Source organism: Mytilus galloprovincialis, chromosome 1 (assembly GCF_965363235.1).
Source record: "Mytilus galloprovincialis chromosome 1, xbMytGall1.hap1.1, whole genome shotgun sequence".
NCBI lineage: Eukaryota > Metazoa > Mollusca > Bivalvia > Mytilida > Mytilidae > Mytilus > Mytilus galloprovincialis.
The window spans coordinates 82,853,709-82,867,941 of NC_134838.1; the positions used below are offsets into that span (position 1 = coordinate 82,853,709).

General features: G+C 30.1%; 1 protein-coding gene across 5 annotated transcripts; it reads left to right on the top strand.

Moving 5' to 3' along the window:
• The first annotated feature begins 1,459 nt into the window (after positions 1 to 1,459).
• On the top strand, positions 1,460 to 13,957 carry LOC143042043 (olfactory receptor 2M4-like). 5 transcript variants are annotated; one of them, XM_076214301.1, is made up of 3 exons: positions 1,534 to 1,570; positions 11,573 to 11,718; positions 12,788 to 13,957. In XM_076214301.1, the coding sequence occupies exon 3, from the start codon at positions 12,866 to 12,868 to the stop codon at positions 13,868 to 13,870; it is 1,005 nt and encodes a 334-aa protein (XP_076070416.1). In that variant the 5' UTR covers positions 1,534 to 1,570; positions 11,573 to 11,718; positions 12,788 to 12,865; the 3' UTR covers positions 13,871 to 13,957. The 5 variants fall into 5 exon arrangements, with proteins under 5 accessions (XP_076070395.1, XP_076070405.1, XP_076070424.1 ...); XM_076214280.1 differs by lacking the exon at positions 11,573 to 11,718 and having other exon boundaries at positions 1,460 to 1,570; XM_076214290.1 differs by lacking the exon at positions 11,573 to 11,718 and having other exon boundaries at positions 1,474 to 1,576.
• Positions 13,958 to 14,233: the final 276 nt, after the last annotated feature.

Consider the following 14,233-nt stretch of genomic DNA (forward strand, 5'->3'; position numbering starts at 1 on the left):
ATTGCACCTATTTTGACTGAATTTTCGGCTCTCCCTTGACACATTTTGCGAGTATGGTCTTCAGGAGACGATGATAGTCCGTCGGAAGGGGACGATAAATGGCCGACCCGTTTTAAGAGAGAGCCATATCTCTTGCACGTAAAAAACACCCTTGTAGATTTCGAAAAAAGAATAAGTTAATGCCGCTACAAGGCAGAACTCGCACCCGCAAAGTGGACAGGAATTAATATATATTGCAAAACTTGTTTCTCCAATTCACTATAAATAGATATGTTTAAACTGACCTATTTTGACAGTTGTGTAACCTACGTTTATTTATGATTCAGACAGAAGTTTTAATTATGTGTTTAATATTTTGTAGATATATCATTATTTACTGTATGGTCTCGCCAATTTAATTTTGGATTCATGTGGAATCATAGAAAAATTGGTCTGAACTGACCTCCTAATCATCAATAATTCTGTAATGAGGAGTACCCAAATTGCATCCATGCTTAAATTCGCATCTTCAACATTTTGTTTTTGATAATTTTAAAAAGATGACTTTTTTGTGACGTCGTATTGTGACGTTGCCGTACATTTTACTTTTTCAGTTAACACTTCATCTGTTGATGAATACTGTGAACGTTTTATGTATATCTAAATATTTTTACCTATGTTGAAAGACGTGCATAGTATAAAATCATAAAAATACAAATTGTTTAGTCTCTGGAAAGATTTCCGCTGGTATTTTAGCTAAATAGGTGCAATTTGGGTACCGTGACGTTATGTGTTTTGTTCATTCTTGAAAGTTAATCTTTTTACAATATGCGTCGTAGTAGAGGGCATGGCCATTACAAATGCTTACGCATTATGTTCATACAGTTCAAAGATAAATATCTACTTATAATTTATATCTGTGAAATGTCGTTGATATGAACCAACGAGTTTTCGTGTACAAAGAGACAAATAACAGCATGTCAGGTTTTTTATATTTCTATTTTTTCTTCAAATAACCAAATATTTCTCTAACCATTTGAAACCTAAGAATATCATTTACATTTACAAACCTAAGACACTAGAGTGCCAGCATCTTCGTGAAAAGTTGGCCTTATGTGTATTCGTCACTTATGTTAGCCTCTCATAAGTTTCGGTACTTATACACAATTGGCTGTTTTTTTTTGTTTTTTTTTTCTTTTTAAATATTTAGCATTTTGAGCGTTCAGTTGGAGGTAAATAGAGAATAGCAATTTGTACACCTAAGATTGATACAGACTTATTTCCATTTTCATTTAACCGATATCTCTGACTGAATTTCGTATAATTATATGATACATAATCTGTTTATAGCTTTAGCCTGAAAAAGAAAAATTCAACAAAAAAAAAATTAATACAAAATTAGAGAAAAAAATAACAGAAAAATATTTAGTAATTAGTAGGCGTACATGTAAATATATGAGTGTGATGAGGTTACATTCTATTAATCGTGAGGCCATTAGCCGATTCATTTCCTATTAACTGTATTTATACATGGAAAAGGACAATTTGAATCATTTTGTGATTTGTGGACGTAATAGATAAGTATGTATACGTACATGTAAGTACGTTTAACTATAATGTTCATTTGTAGATAATTGTTATATGTTGGTTTTACATCAAAATAAAAATTATCTTTTATAAAAAAAAATACATATTTAATAAATATTTTAAAGATATTCATCACAGTAAATGTAAATAATACTCAGCTTGACTTTTTTTAACAAACTCAATTCTTTTAAAACTTAATCATGTAAACAATTAATATTACACATATTCATTCTATTAAAATGATTAGAAGAATAATTTATACAGATTCAATAACAGTCACTTCTATTATATGAACTATGTTGCTGATGTTACTGGTTATTAAATAATAGTTTACAATGATTTAGTGTTTGCCCGTATAAACGGTGGCACTCACGTTCTTATCGTGGAAACGGGTAAATTATCGTAAACAATTTCCCTTTTTCACATCAGCCTTTTGTAATTTAGGTAGATAATCTTTATTCGATATTTGATGGTTAAATAACAGTTTGTCAGTAGCGTGTTTGTTATAGTTCGGTTATTTTACCGAAGCAATGCAGGTGAGTTGTTAACATCAATGACTCGAGGTCGGTGGTTTTCTTAAATCTCTTCATGTCGGTTGTTTACCATCAGACACTGCATTCTGATTGATTACTCTATACTCTAGATCGTGACTTAACAACATATTTTCCGATCTAATGGTCTACTCTAGACACTCCGGCTTTGGGGTTTACTCTATGTACTCCAGATCGGTGGTTTCAAATAGGCACTCATAACTTATTACAAAGTTATATAAATTTATAAAAATTGGACACAAATAGATAACAGGCAGGATATACAGAGAAAAATGGGAATTTTACTTCTATCACTTGATTTCTGTTGATGCTGAACTTAATACTTGTTACAAACATATATGGTGTTATAAACGTGTCTGGGAGTTGAACGTATTGTTGAAGTGCATTCTTAGAAATTGCACTTAAACATTAACAAATAATAAATGAGGACCACAGGCACTTGTCTCAGAAAAAAAATTCCTATATACCTTGTTATATTAAGGTATATAGGAAATTTTTTTTCTGAGACAAGTGCCTGTGATGAGAACAATAAAAAAAAAATACAATCGCGTGTCCGGAAAATTAAAAGTATTTTTGAAGTGCATCCTTAAAAATCGCACTAAAAACATTAACACATAATAAATGTACTTTAAACTTCACTAATCGTGTTGTTCCTCCCATTCAATTTGGGATTGTATTCTTAATATAGATATGAAATATCCTTACATAGAAAAAGTAAAATCACAAAAATACTGAACTCGAGGAAAATTCAAAACGCAAAGTCCCCTATCAAATGGCAAAAAGTAAAAGCTCAAACACATCAATCGAATAGATTACAATTGTCAAATACATGGCTTGATACAGGCATTTTTCTTATGTACAAAATTGTGGATTAAACCTGGTTTAAAAGCTTGCCAAAAATCACACTTGTATGACAGTCGCATCAAAATCCATTATATTGACAACGATGTGTGAAATTAACAAACATACATAAAAGGTTTAAATGTCAAAAACAGGGGTACAGCAATCAACATTGTGTTATAAACTTAATCACTAAAAAACAAACACATATGTAACAAATAAGCACAAATAGGAATAAAGACAAAGTACATTAGCAAAATTGAAAGACAAAAAAACTAAAATTTACAATAGCACAATAACCGGATATATAAGTACAGAGCCACGTCAAATGTATTTAAGAATCACCAAAGGACATAAAAACAATGCACATTAGCAAACATGAAAGACAAGAATAAAAAAAATAGATGTTTTTTTTTAATTTCAATACTTGAACTATCAATAATTGAATAAACTATCACTAATTAAATAAACTATCAATAATTAAATAACAATCAATAATGGAATTTTAAAAAAAATAGAATTTTAAAATCATATTACAATAATAGAATAAAATTATGTTAAAAGTAAAAGTATATATTAGAATATTTGAATAAGATCATATAAGAATACAAGTATAAGGTTATATATGATCGACCACTTGTTTTAAATCATATTAGAATACTTGTATAAGATTTTAATCTTTATTTAAAATACAATCTGCCTCCTGGTTAAAAAAGACATTATCATGAGCATAATGAACATGTTTGTATTTGAATATACTGCTAAAATCATCAAAATTTAAATAAACTAAAAGGTTTATTTTAATTTTATTCCTTCGAAAAAAGTTGAAATTCTATTTGTACATTATGGAAAATCGATTTAGAACCTGTTTCGTAAATTGTAATGAGAATCTACCAAATTGACTCAAAATTAAACGCAACACTTTATGCATTTTCTATCTGGATAAATTAATGAGAATAAGAAGTGCATAACTCCTTGCTGGTCATTCTTTACAGGGGTGGGCCGGACAACCCCTGCAATAATGATAACGAAATATTGTAGGGTTGTCTTACTAGATTTAATTAGTTTAAATATTTATGATATAAGTTCCAACTTTGCGTTTGACTCAGATCTTAATTGGCTAGGAGTGTAAGGTTTATTTTTCTGCAGGCACTCGGTGATTTTTCCCGGGTACTCTTATCGTACTTTTTTTTTATCAGTACGCATCCGGCAATAAATTTATGTTTTAATGATCTTTTTTTTATAACCGATTTCTTGAGAATTTGCACGTCTCGATGTTTTCACTTGAAATGTCAATTAGATAACCCTTTCAAAATTGTTTCAAAAAAATTGTGCATTCTTCTGACAGTTTTTGAAAGATGATCGATTTTTGTTTTCCGGTTACTGAAGAGAGTCTTGCATGTCCAAATTGATTTGTACACATAACTGACTGTGGAATTGTAGAACGTTTTGTATTTGCAGCACAATTGAAACTAGTAAATTTTGTATAAGTTGACATCAACATTATCCATTTAAAGAACAGTAATAACGGTACAACTGCTTTGTACAGAGGTATGTTGTGGCCAATCCAGAAAACTTGTTGGTAGTCTTTAATCAACAAGATCTATACGAGTTTCCACATCCTTTACACACTTTCGCATTATTTATTCGTTGTTAGTTAATTACACATTTGAATCATTTAACCAGCCTTATTTGTCGTTATCAGTTGATTGGTTCGAAATTGAGTTAACATGAAGTCAGATTTAATGTTTTATACTGAATCAAGTCCGTAGCAAGGATGTCTGTCATAGGGATTAAACGGTTATATTGACTTTCGCAGTATTTTGTTTGTTTTCAGGGGTTGTCTGAATCCCGTTTGCTACGAGTGTGAGCTTGAAGACATGTTAGTATGATATTACCATGCTTCTTTCAAAACCTAATGATCATTCTGATTCTACAAATGTGTTTTGAAATAAGAAATAGTTGTATTCCAATTTTGTTTCACCTCAAATTGATTATACGAATACGTTATATAGCTTAAATTATTATATGACGATTTCGATTTTAAGGCCAATGGCTCGTAAAATGTTCATCAAATTTCAATCATTTCATCACATTGTTCATGTATGTAATAAAATGATTATTCATTGTTATCTGTTTCGGCTTTACTTTACGTAAATGTTTTTACATTAATTTGTTTTCAAATATTTTAGATATCAGTGTGAAAACAGCGATTTTAGAAATGCGTATAAAAAGTACACCGTTAATGATATTATATTAATTAGCTATGTTCTAAGATATAGTATTCATTACCTGTTTTAAAATGAATAAAATTTGCGCTCTTCGTAAAAACATTATCTTTTGTAGTACACGTAACTTATAATTCTATTGGGTTGCATTCATAGGGATAGGTTCGCTCCCATGTGGCATAATTTGTTTGCATGCCAAATGAAAGCATATGACTGAATAATTATATGCCTATCAGCTAAAATATAATCAGCATATGTATGATTATAACGCGTACAGTAACTATTTTACCGTGTCCAACGACAAAGCATGTCAAATCTTGTAGTAAGAAATGTTATACCGATGTTTTGAAATCTGGTAGTAAGAAATGTTATACCGATATTTTTTTAATTAGGGAATCGTTTATTGACATTGAGTTCATCTGCTTTAATAAGTACTGTGAATTCCTTCCTTTTTTGGATAGATTGTCCGAAAGCTATCGATTTTTCTCAGTATACCTTGATATTGCAATTATCGCAAAAAAACACTAGTCAAAAACCAAAACATATTGATGTGTATGCCTGAAGTCGGTAACTCCCCTTAGGTGGTTGCGATCTATTGTATCGTATCTGTTTAGTTGTCACTGAGGGGAATATGTTATCATTGAATAATATGTTGTACTCTAAGTTGTATTCATGGACAACTTGTTTAGATGAGTGATTATCTAAGGCTAGTGTGCAGGTTATACGTATGATTATAACAGACAATCTCATGTTGACTGTCTCATGTCTAAAACTATGGAAAAGTTAGTCCTTTTAAAGGGACGTTAGCTATCAAATTCATGTTCACCGATTTGACTCAAATTCTCATATTTGATTTATTGCCATATAAGCATAGATATAGATATAAATAGAAACCAGACTCGTGCAATTAAATTTTTTTAGGTCTGATTAATTTCATATGATATATAAAAGTGTATGCCTTTTGGTCTTCTTTTGAAAGGTTTGTAACCTTGGTGTGATTCTAGTTAATGGATTTATGAGAATTTAAAATCTAAACAATTAAACTACTATAAACTCTAATTCATGTCCTGCGTCATCCATTATTCTCATTTTGTATATTTCATTTCTCCTATTAAAAAAACCCATTAATATAGGATGATTTGTCTTCGTCCATCAAATAAAATTTTATTGAACTCAATAGTGCTCTAAAGATTCATAAATACAATTCCGTTTTTGATATACAAATTTAATTTGAAAATCGAAATTGTTTGATGATTTTCAAAGTGTTTAATTGCATGTTATAAATTTTTGTAAAATGTATGATCATGAAATTTGTTATAACTAATTACACGATAGGTTGTCCTGAACATAGGAATGACTCTGTCTATAAATCAAGTAAATGTAACTTAAAACAACAAACAAACCTAGCATATAAATCGATCGATCTCTATCGATCTCGATTAAAACAATTAAGATTGTCGATTAGGTTGCTTATGATTATCTTATTTGATACTAATACATCTAGTATCCGAAACAATAATTATGGAGTATGGGCTATCGTAATAGTGTAGACGTTGAATGCATCCGTTTGGTAAATTGTGGTAAACCTCGTGACTCATTAAGTTCACATTCTATTGCTAACCTATTTATTTGAATCAATATTCTTAAAGATCACGTCTTGTAATGGAAAATAAAAAAAGAAGGTCGATTTACATCGATAATTATTAAGTTTTTAGAATTTGCATGGTTGTTTTCCTTTGGAGTAGTTTAAAAAAAATTTCAAACCAATGTTTACTCTCAAGATTAAGATCTGAACTTTACGAAAAAGATCTATGTTAATGAAATACAGAAGCGTATTAGCGCCACGCATTTTTTTTTATTTTTCTTCCTATGTTTGCGTTATAACGCTATAACGCAAACATTTGTTTTATCTTATTTCTTATTTATGATTTAAAGGAAACAGTAGTTATTAATGGAGGAGGCTGTATATATTAAAAATTATCACCTTTGTAGTCATTGCAAAGTAAAATGCTTGAATAATTATATCATATCATTGACTAATAATGAGCAGAATAATATAAGAAGATGTGGTATGAGTGCCAATAAGAAAACTCTCCATATAAGTCACTATTCGTAAAAGTAAACCATCATTGGCCAAAGTATGGTCTTCAACATGGAGCATGGCTCACACTGAACAACAAACTATAAAGGCCCCCAAAAACGATATCCATGTTACTACTAGTATATATATGACAAAGAAAATTGAGTAAATTGAGGTTTTACCTAAGAAAAAAATCAACCCTGCTAATATAGCTATAACCGAATATAAATATACTTCCAAAGTAAGCTCTCGTTTGAGAACTGTGTAAAGTAGGTTAGATTCAAACAAGCTACCCTTTGGCAATAAATGTATAGAATGAAGATGTTTTATTAATAAAATTATGTTCTCTCTATTCAAATTGCTAACCAAGCATCTTAAAAATACTTCATTATATTGAAATGAAAATTCAATGACTTTCTATCAAAGAATCTTGATCATATTCTGAGATTTAAAACAAATGTTTCCTTAATAATTCATTTTAAAGCAGAAAGATCATTTTGTATATTTGTCTTGGAGGTTTCACAATTGTATGACATTATTTTTGATCTTTCAATTTAAATATGACTATATACTAAACTATTTCTATTTTCTTGTTAAATTATATACTTTTCTGATGCACAAATCAGTCTTAATTTATGTATAATTGCACTTCAAGTATTCCATTATTCCTATGCATATTTATTATAATGATTTGGCCTTGTATGTATGTTTCTTTTTTTTTTATCTACTAGTAAATCACATTTGAAATGAATGACAGACGGACATATATACAAAACTAAATGAATAATTGAAATCAAGATATTTGCGTTATAACGCAAAGGTTTGCGTTATATCGCAAATATTTGCGTTATATCGCAAAGGTTTGTGTTATTTCGCAAATGTTTGCGTTATAACGCAAAAGGTTTGCGTTATAACGCAAAGGTTTGCGTTAAACGCAAAGGTTTGCATTATTTCGCAAATGTTTGCGTTATAACGCAAAAGGTTTGCGTTATAACGCAAAGGTTTCCGTTATATCGCAAAGGTTTGCGTTATAACGCAAACATAGGAAGAAAAAAATGTGTGGCGCTAATACGCTTCCGTAGAAACCAATGCATGACATATGTGTTTCCTTTCTAAATTAAAAAACTTGTATTTTGTATGACGCGTATGTTTCAAAGGTTTTTTGCATGTTCTTTTTTGGAATTTTCCATTACTGTATATATTATGTCAGTTTAAAAATTCCTTTCACCTCAAATTTAAGTTTGCAATAGTTGTAATATTAGAAAATTTTATATAAATTGGCTGCATTTAAAAGATTTTTCAATGTATTTCAAACTTTTAAGCAAGGACATTAACTCTTACTTGAATAAAATAATAAATGTATTAACTTTTTGTTGCACTTTAGTGTTTCTGTTGTTTTTGTCGTATTCCTCTTATAGTTCATGTGTTTCCCTCGGTTTTAGTTTGTATCCCAGATTTGTTTTCTCTAAATCGATGTATGACTGTCGAACAGAAGTATTCTACTGTTGCCTTTATTTGGTCTTTAATCAAGACATTTGTAATTTTAGGTTTTTGTTTATTACTTATATACAATTCAGTTGATTGATTAAACATTTTGGTAAACCATTAGAAAAAAAACCCAAGTAGGAGCATCATTTACATGATTAATTAACATACATTTCCTAACTTGTCTGTTTATATATTATTTAAATATTATCGGACAGAAAAAAAAAATGTAAATGTTATTTTGATCTCTAGTGGTTCTTGAATATCTTTGATATATTTGTACATTCAAATAACAATGAGAACTGTCAACATATTGGTACAATATAAAACTACAACTATGAGATAATTCGAATTTCTTGGTAGACTATAAAACAATCGGATAGCGAGGACCTATTGTTTGGTACACTGTAGTCTATTCTCAAAGAATGGAAATCTTGTTTGGTACAAGATAAAAAGATCACACAGTGGAGCGTTTTGGTTGCTACACCATAACAACATCATATAGTGGGTATCTCTTGTTCGGAATGAATAACTTCATACACACACCTAGTGAGAACTTCTTGATTTGTTCATTATCAAATAGAATTAACTCTTATTTGGTACACTATAATCGATTACATAATTAAAATAAATTATGTTCACGCTAAGAAACTCTTGATGGGTACATATTATTGAAAACATTTTCGTTGATACACTACAATATGGATACTGTGTGATTATTTTTTGGATGGTATACCTTAATATGATCACAAATTGAAAACCTCTTCGTTGGTAAACTATCGTACGGATACATAATAAGAATGCTTTGGTTGATTCACTATAATAAGACTAAAAATTGAAAATATCTCCCTTGCTATACTATCATACGGTAGTCATACAAAATGATAACATCTTGATTAGTACACAATAATACGATCACGAAATGAAAACATTTTCGTTGGTACAGAATGATACGAAAACATAGTGATAAAATCTTGGTTGATACACTATAATACGATCAACGAGAAACACTTGCTTAGTATACTAAATACGATCTCATTGAGAAACTCGTGATGGCATACTAATATACAATCACAACTGAAAACATCTTGGTTGGTACGCTATAATACGAACATCTCATGTTGATATACAGTGATACTGTCACAAAGTGTGACCTCTTTTTTTTGTCACTATCATACAATTACATAGTACGTTCATATAGTTAGATATATTGATTGGAACACTATTATACAATAAAATGGTGATAATCTTTTGGCTGGTACACTATAACATAGTGACAACCTCTTTGATTGTTCACTATAAAACGATAATAAATAGTGAGAACCTCTGAGTACACTTTATTGCAATCACATAGTATGTACGTTTTCGTTGTTACACTATTAAATGATCGAATGGCGTTGTTAGTTTATTTTCGATTTATGGGTTTGACTGTTCCTCTGGTATCTTTTGCCCTTCTTTGATGAGATTTATTTTTTGACAAATACGCATCTGGCTTTTATAATTTCAATCCTAGTATCTCTTCTGAGTTTATTGTTTAATGAAGTATTTAGCTTTTTAAAGGTTTTATTCATATCGCAAAATAGTCTAAATCTTAAAACTGGAAATATCCAATATCTTAAAATTAAAGACATGACAGTCTAATTGAAAAACAAATTGTATGACATTAACATAAATGATATAACAAAGGTCAATATATTGCGATAATTACATGTACTACAAAGTCTTATCTTATAACCTGAAATACAAATTTTCATAGATAAAATCAGTTATTTTAATCCAACCTTCTACATGTAAAATGTAAAGATAGTGCAACGACCTAATATGAAACATCATAGATATAAATAGACCAGCACGTTAGAGAACAACTAAAATGAAACCACGTGCGTCGACAGGGTAGGCCTCTCTTATTGTGAATAATTTATTTTTCTGCTTTAATGTTTCATTTAGTTGTTGTCTTATTTTTGTTTATCGAAGGTCTCGTTTAGATAGTTCAAAAGTAAAATCCCCTGGTGCGTATCAAACCCAGTAGCTGGGGGCTATGGGATGAAACATGAGCTATGACAAAGTTAGAATTGATCTAGTACTTCGATAACACTGACATGATATTCTGTAACAAACGAACAAACGCAATAGCAAATGTAAAAACATTAAAAACATAATAGAGCATTGATAAGAAATATGAATAAAACAAAATATGATGTGTAATTTAAGTTATAAATAAGTAGTAACTGAATCCGATTCAAAATGAAACTTATTTAATCTCATTTTTAATTGTTGATAGAGTGAGAAAGGACAATCTTTTAGTGCCACTCTTTGTAACAAGTAAATGCCAAATCATTAAAAAAAGCCATAATATAAAAATAAAAAAACTAAGTAACTAAGTAAAAAATAAATGCACCTTTTCACCCATTATTTTTCGTCGTTCCATGCAGTTTTGGTTTAAATCTGAAAAAAACAACGTAATTAAAATTATGAAAAAGTCATCGAAAAACGGTGCTGAAGTAGATTCATTGTTTTTCAATTTTATTGCAAACAAATTAATGTCAGAAGTTGAACATGTTGACCGATGCGTTTAGTTAAGTAGATATATAGCTATAAAACATGTTTTTTTTTAATTACTGTTGTGTATTCTTCATTAAAAGTCGTTTTTAATTGTCATGCAAAAGATAGTCGAAAAGATACCACACGATTTTTCAAATTCGTATGTCTAAAATCAACTGACCACTCTATGGTAAAAAAAAAACAAAAAAATAAGACAATAACAACAATTCAAAACTCATAACATTTATAATTTAGACTTTAACTTTAATTTAATTCGGTAGATCACATTTCAGGATATGAGGGCGTGATTGGTGTTTACAATAATTTGAATATATCCGTTAATTGTCATCTGTGAAACAGTTATCCCATAGTGTTCAAAGGATGATTTTAACTTTATCGTTTAAAACTGTTGGTTCAAAAGCTTTCTGTTAAGTAGTAACTTTAAACGAAATGTTTTACAATTTCTTATTCTGGGGTTAAAACAACTATAAAAAAAATGATCTTCAGAATATTTTCTATTTGCTTCGACAGGTTGAACGGTTTCAGTTATGCATAAATTACCCGCCATGAGAATCCACTTTCAGCCAAAATGTCAAAATCAGGAATATTAAAGTAATACTTCAAAATTACTGTCCATCTTCTTGTTGGTACAGAAGATAGAGCCATTGATATTTTACCTACAAAGAAAGTGTGCTGTGTTATTATTTGCTTAATATATTTCTAAACATCAAAACGATTAAAAAATTATCAAGATAATTGCATTGATAACTCTTACTTACGAAGGAAACCCATATAATGCAGTTACTAGATATGTTTTATTGAATTTTTAACAGTACATCAAGGGAATCTGGGAGCAATACTTCAGAGGTTGTTTATCTATTGAATTAAAGATGAAGTAGTCACTGTCTTACAAATCCTTTATGGTAATAAACGAAGGAAGTTCTTTGAAAATGTGTTTTATTTACGATATGAACATAACAACTTACATTCGTGATTATAAAGAAAGTCGATTGTTTAAAATACTTTTAAAGACATGCAATTCTGTAACCAGTTCGACATATAGCGTTATATTGAGTTACATTCTTTGAGACAGATATTCACGTCGGTACTTGTGTGCTTATTCACGACAAATTGCGTATACTAAAAATATATCGTAAACGGTAAAAAATACCGGAAAACTATAAAGATAACGGTAGTTTCCATGGGAAAATATCTGTCTTCCTTCCTCCGCATTTGAACCATTAATAACAAATTATTTCTGGTAACATTGCATGAACAATGACAATAGAGACATATGGAACAAATACGAGGTCAAGTTTGATTCAGCTATAGTTTAACAAGCTGTATATAGTGGTAGTACTGTGTACGAAGGATTTAACAAACAATGAATAAAAATTATCATATCACGCAGAGGATAATTATATGCTTGTCTTTGTTTTACAGGAAATTCCATTATCTGGTCATTAACAAGCTATTTTCTTTTCAATTTGTTTTAGGTTCATTGACATACTATTAAGATGAAAGGAAATGGTTATACTCTGAGGCTCAAGTAAAAGTTGTTGAACTCCACAGAAATGATTAATAATACAGATGTGGAAGAAATTAGGACTATAACTGGATCATTGGTGGAAATGTTCGGATCGCTGTTTATAGTTCTTGAACATGCATTTGCTATGTTTCTTATTTCAAAATGCAAAAATGTTCAAAAATCAGTGAAAATTCTAGTGTCGAATTTATGCATTATAGATATCATAGCTGGACTATGGGGATTCGTTCGAGCGCAATTCAGATTTCATATGATCGATAAAAAAATTACGTGTATGTTGGATGTTCTGTTCACCACTTGTGTTTTAAATGTGTCTGCACTACTGGTTTCTGCAATCGCAATCGATAGATATACAAGCGTTTTTCGTCCAATGACATATACTCAGATTGTAAACAAACGAGTTCTTGCAACTGTATGTTGCGTATTCTGGGCTCTCGGTGCAATTATAGCTGTAATTGCGTTATATTCAGAGTTTGCATATACAGATGATATTGGTTGTGAACTGCGAATGTCACAAAAAGAAGTATTCCCATGGTTGTTAGTGGTGCTAAGGGTAGTTTGTATTTTTATAATAACTTTCACATACAGTCGGATGTATGCCAAAATAGTATCACTAGGAAAAGTTTACTCATCCGAAATCAAACGTAGAGAATTACGATCCATTGCAAAAATTCTTATCATTGTATCACCGCATCTGATACTACACACGTGTTATGTTTTTATATTCTTTTTGAAGCCAGTTTTAAAGATCCAAAACGCTATATCTACCATATCTCTTATTTACACTTCTATAATTCTTTTAGATGCTCTTATTTACGTGTTTCGATTCAAAGAGTGTAGAATAAACATGGCGATTTATCTGTGTTGTTGCAGGAAAGAATACAGAGATCGAAAAATAAAACAGAGGACATTGCTTTACGGGACATTTTTGGATGGAAATCCGCAAAGTACGTTAAGGAGAAATGTAAAAAATCAACGAAGTTTATCGACAATAGACGTTGATTCTGTTTATGCTATATCAAATAAAGTATAACTATCCACAGTAGATTGTAATGTCGCTGACACTGCTGTCTAAAAATGGATACCATTTACAAGTGCCAATAAAAAAGTAAGAAACAAACCAACTGTTTAATCATTTATTGTGTCAACTTTCTAATATCCCATACGGTGACGGATCACTTACACACATGCATGGCATAAACATTTTATTCAACTGGTCAAGTTTAAAAATATGCTAATGCCTTGTGTGTGGGTGATTCGTCGCCGTATTGGTTATTATATACCTTTGGAATTCAAAATTTGCCGAGGTACAGTTAAAGTCTTTCTTTTTGGATAAACGCTTTAATATGTTATAATAGTCTTATAATTCTAATTTGAGAGTTTGGGTCTAATCAGT

Excerpts from the sequence above, each read along its gene's own strand:
- LOC143042043 (XM_076214280.1), top strand. The coding sequence starts at position 12,866 with ATGATTAATAATACAGATGTGGAAGAAATTAGGACTATAACTGGATCA.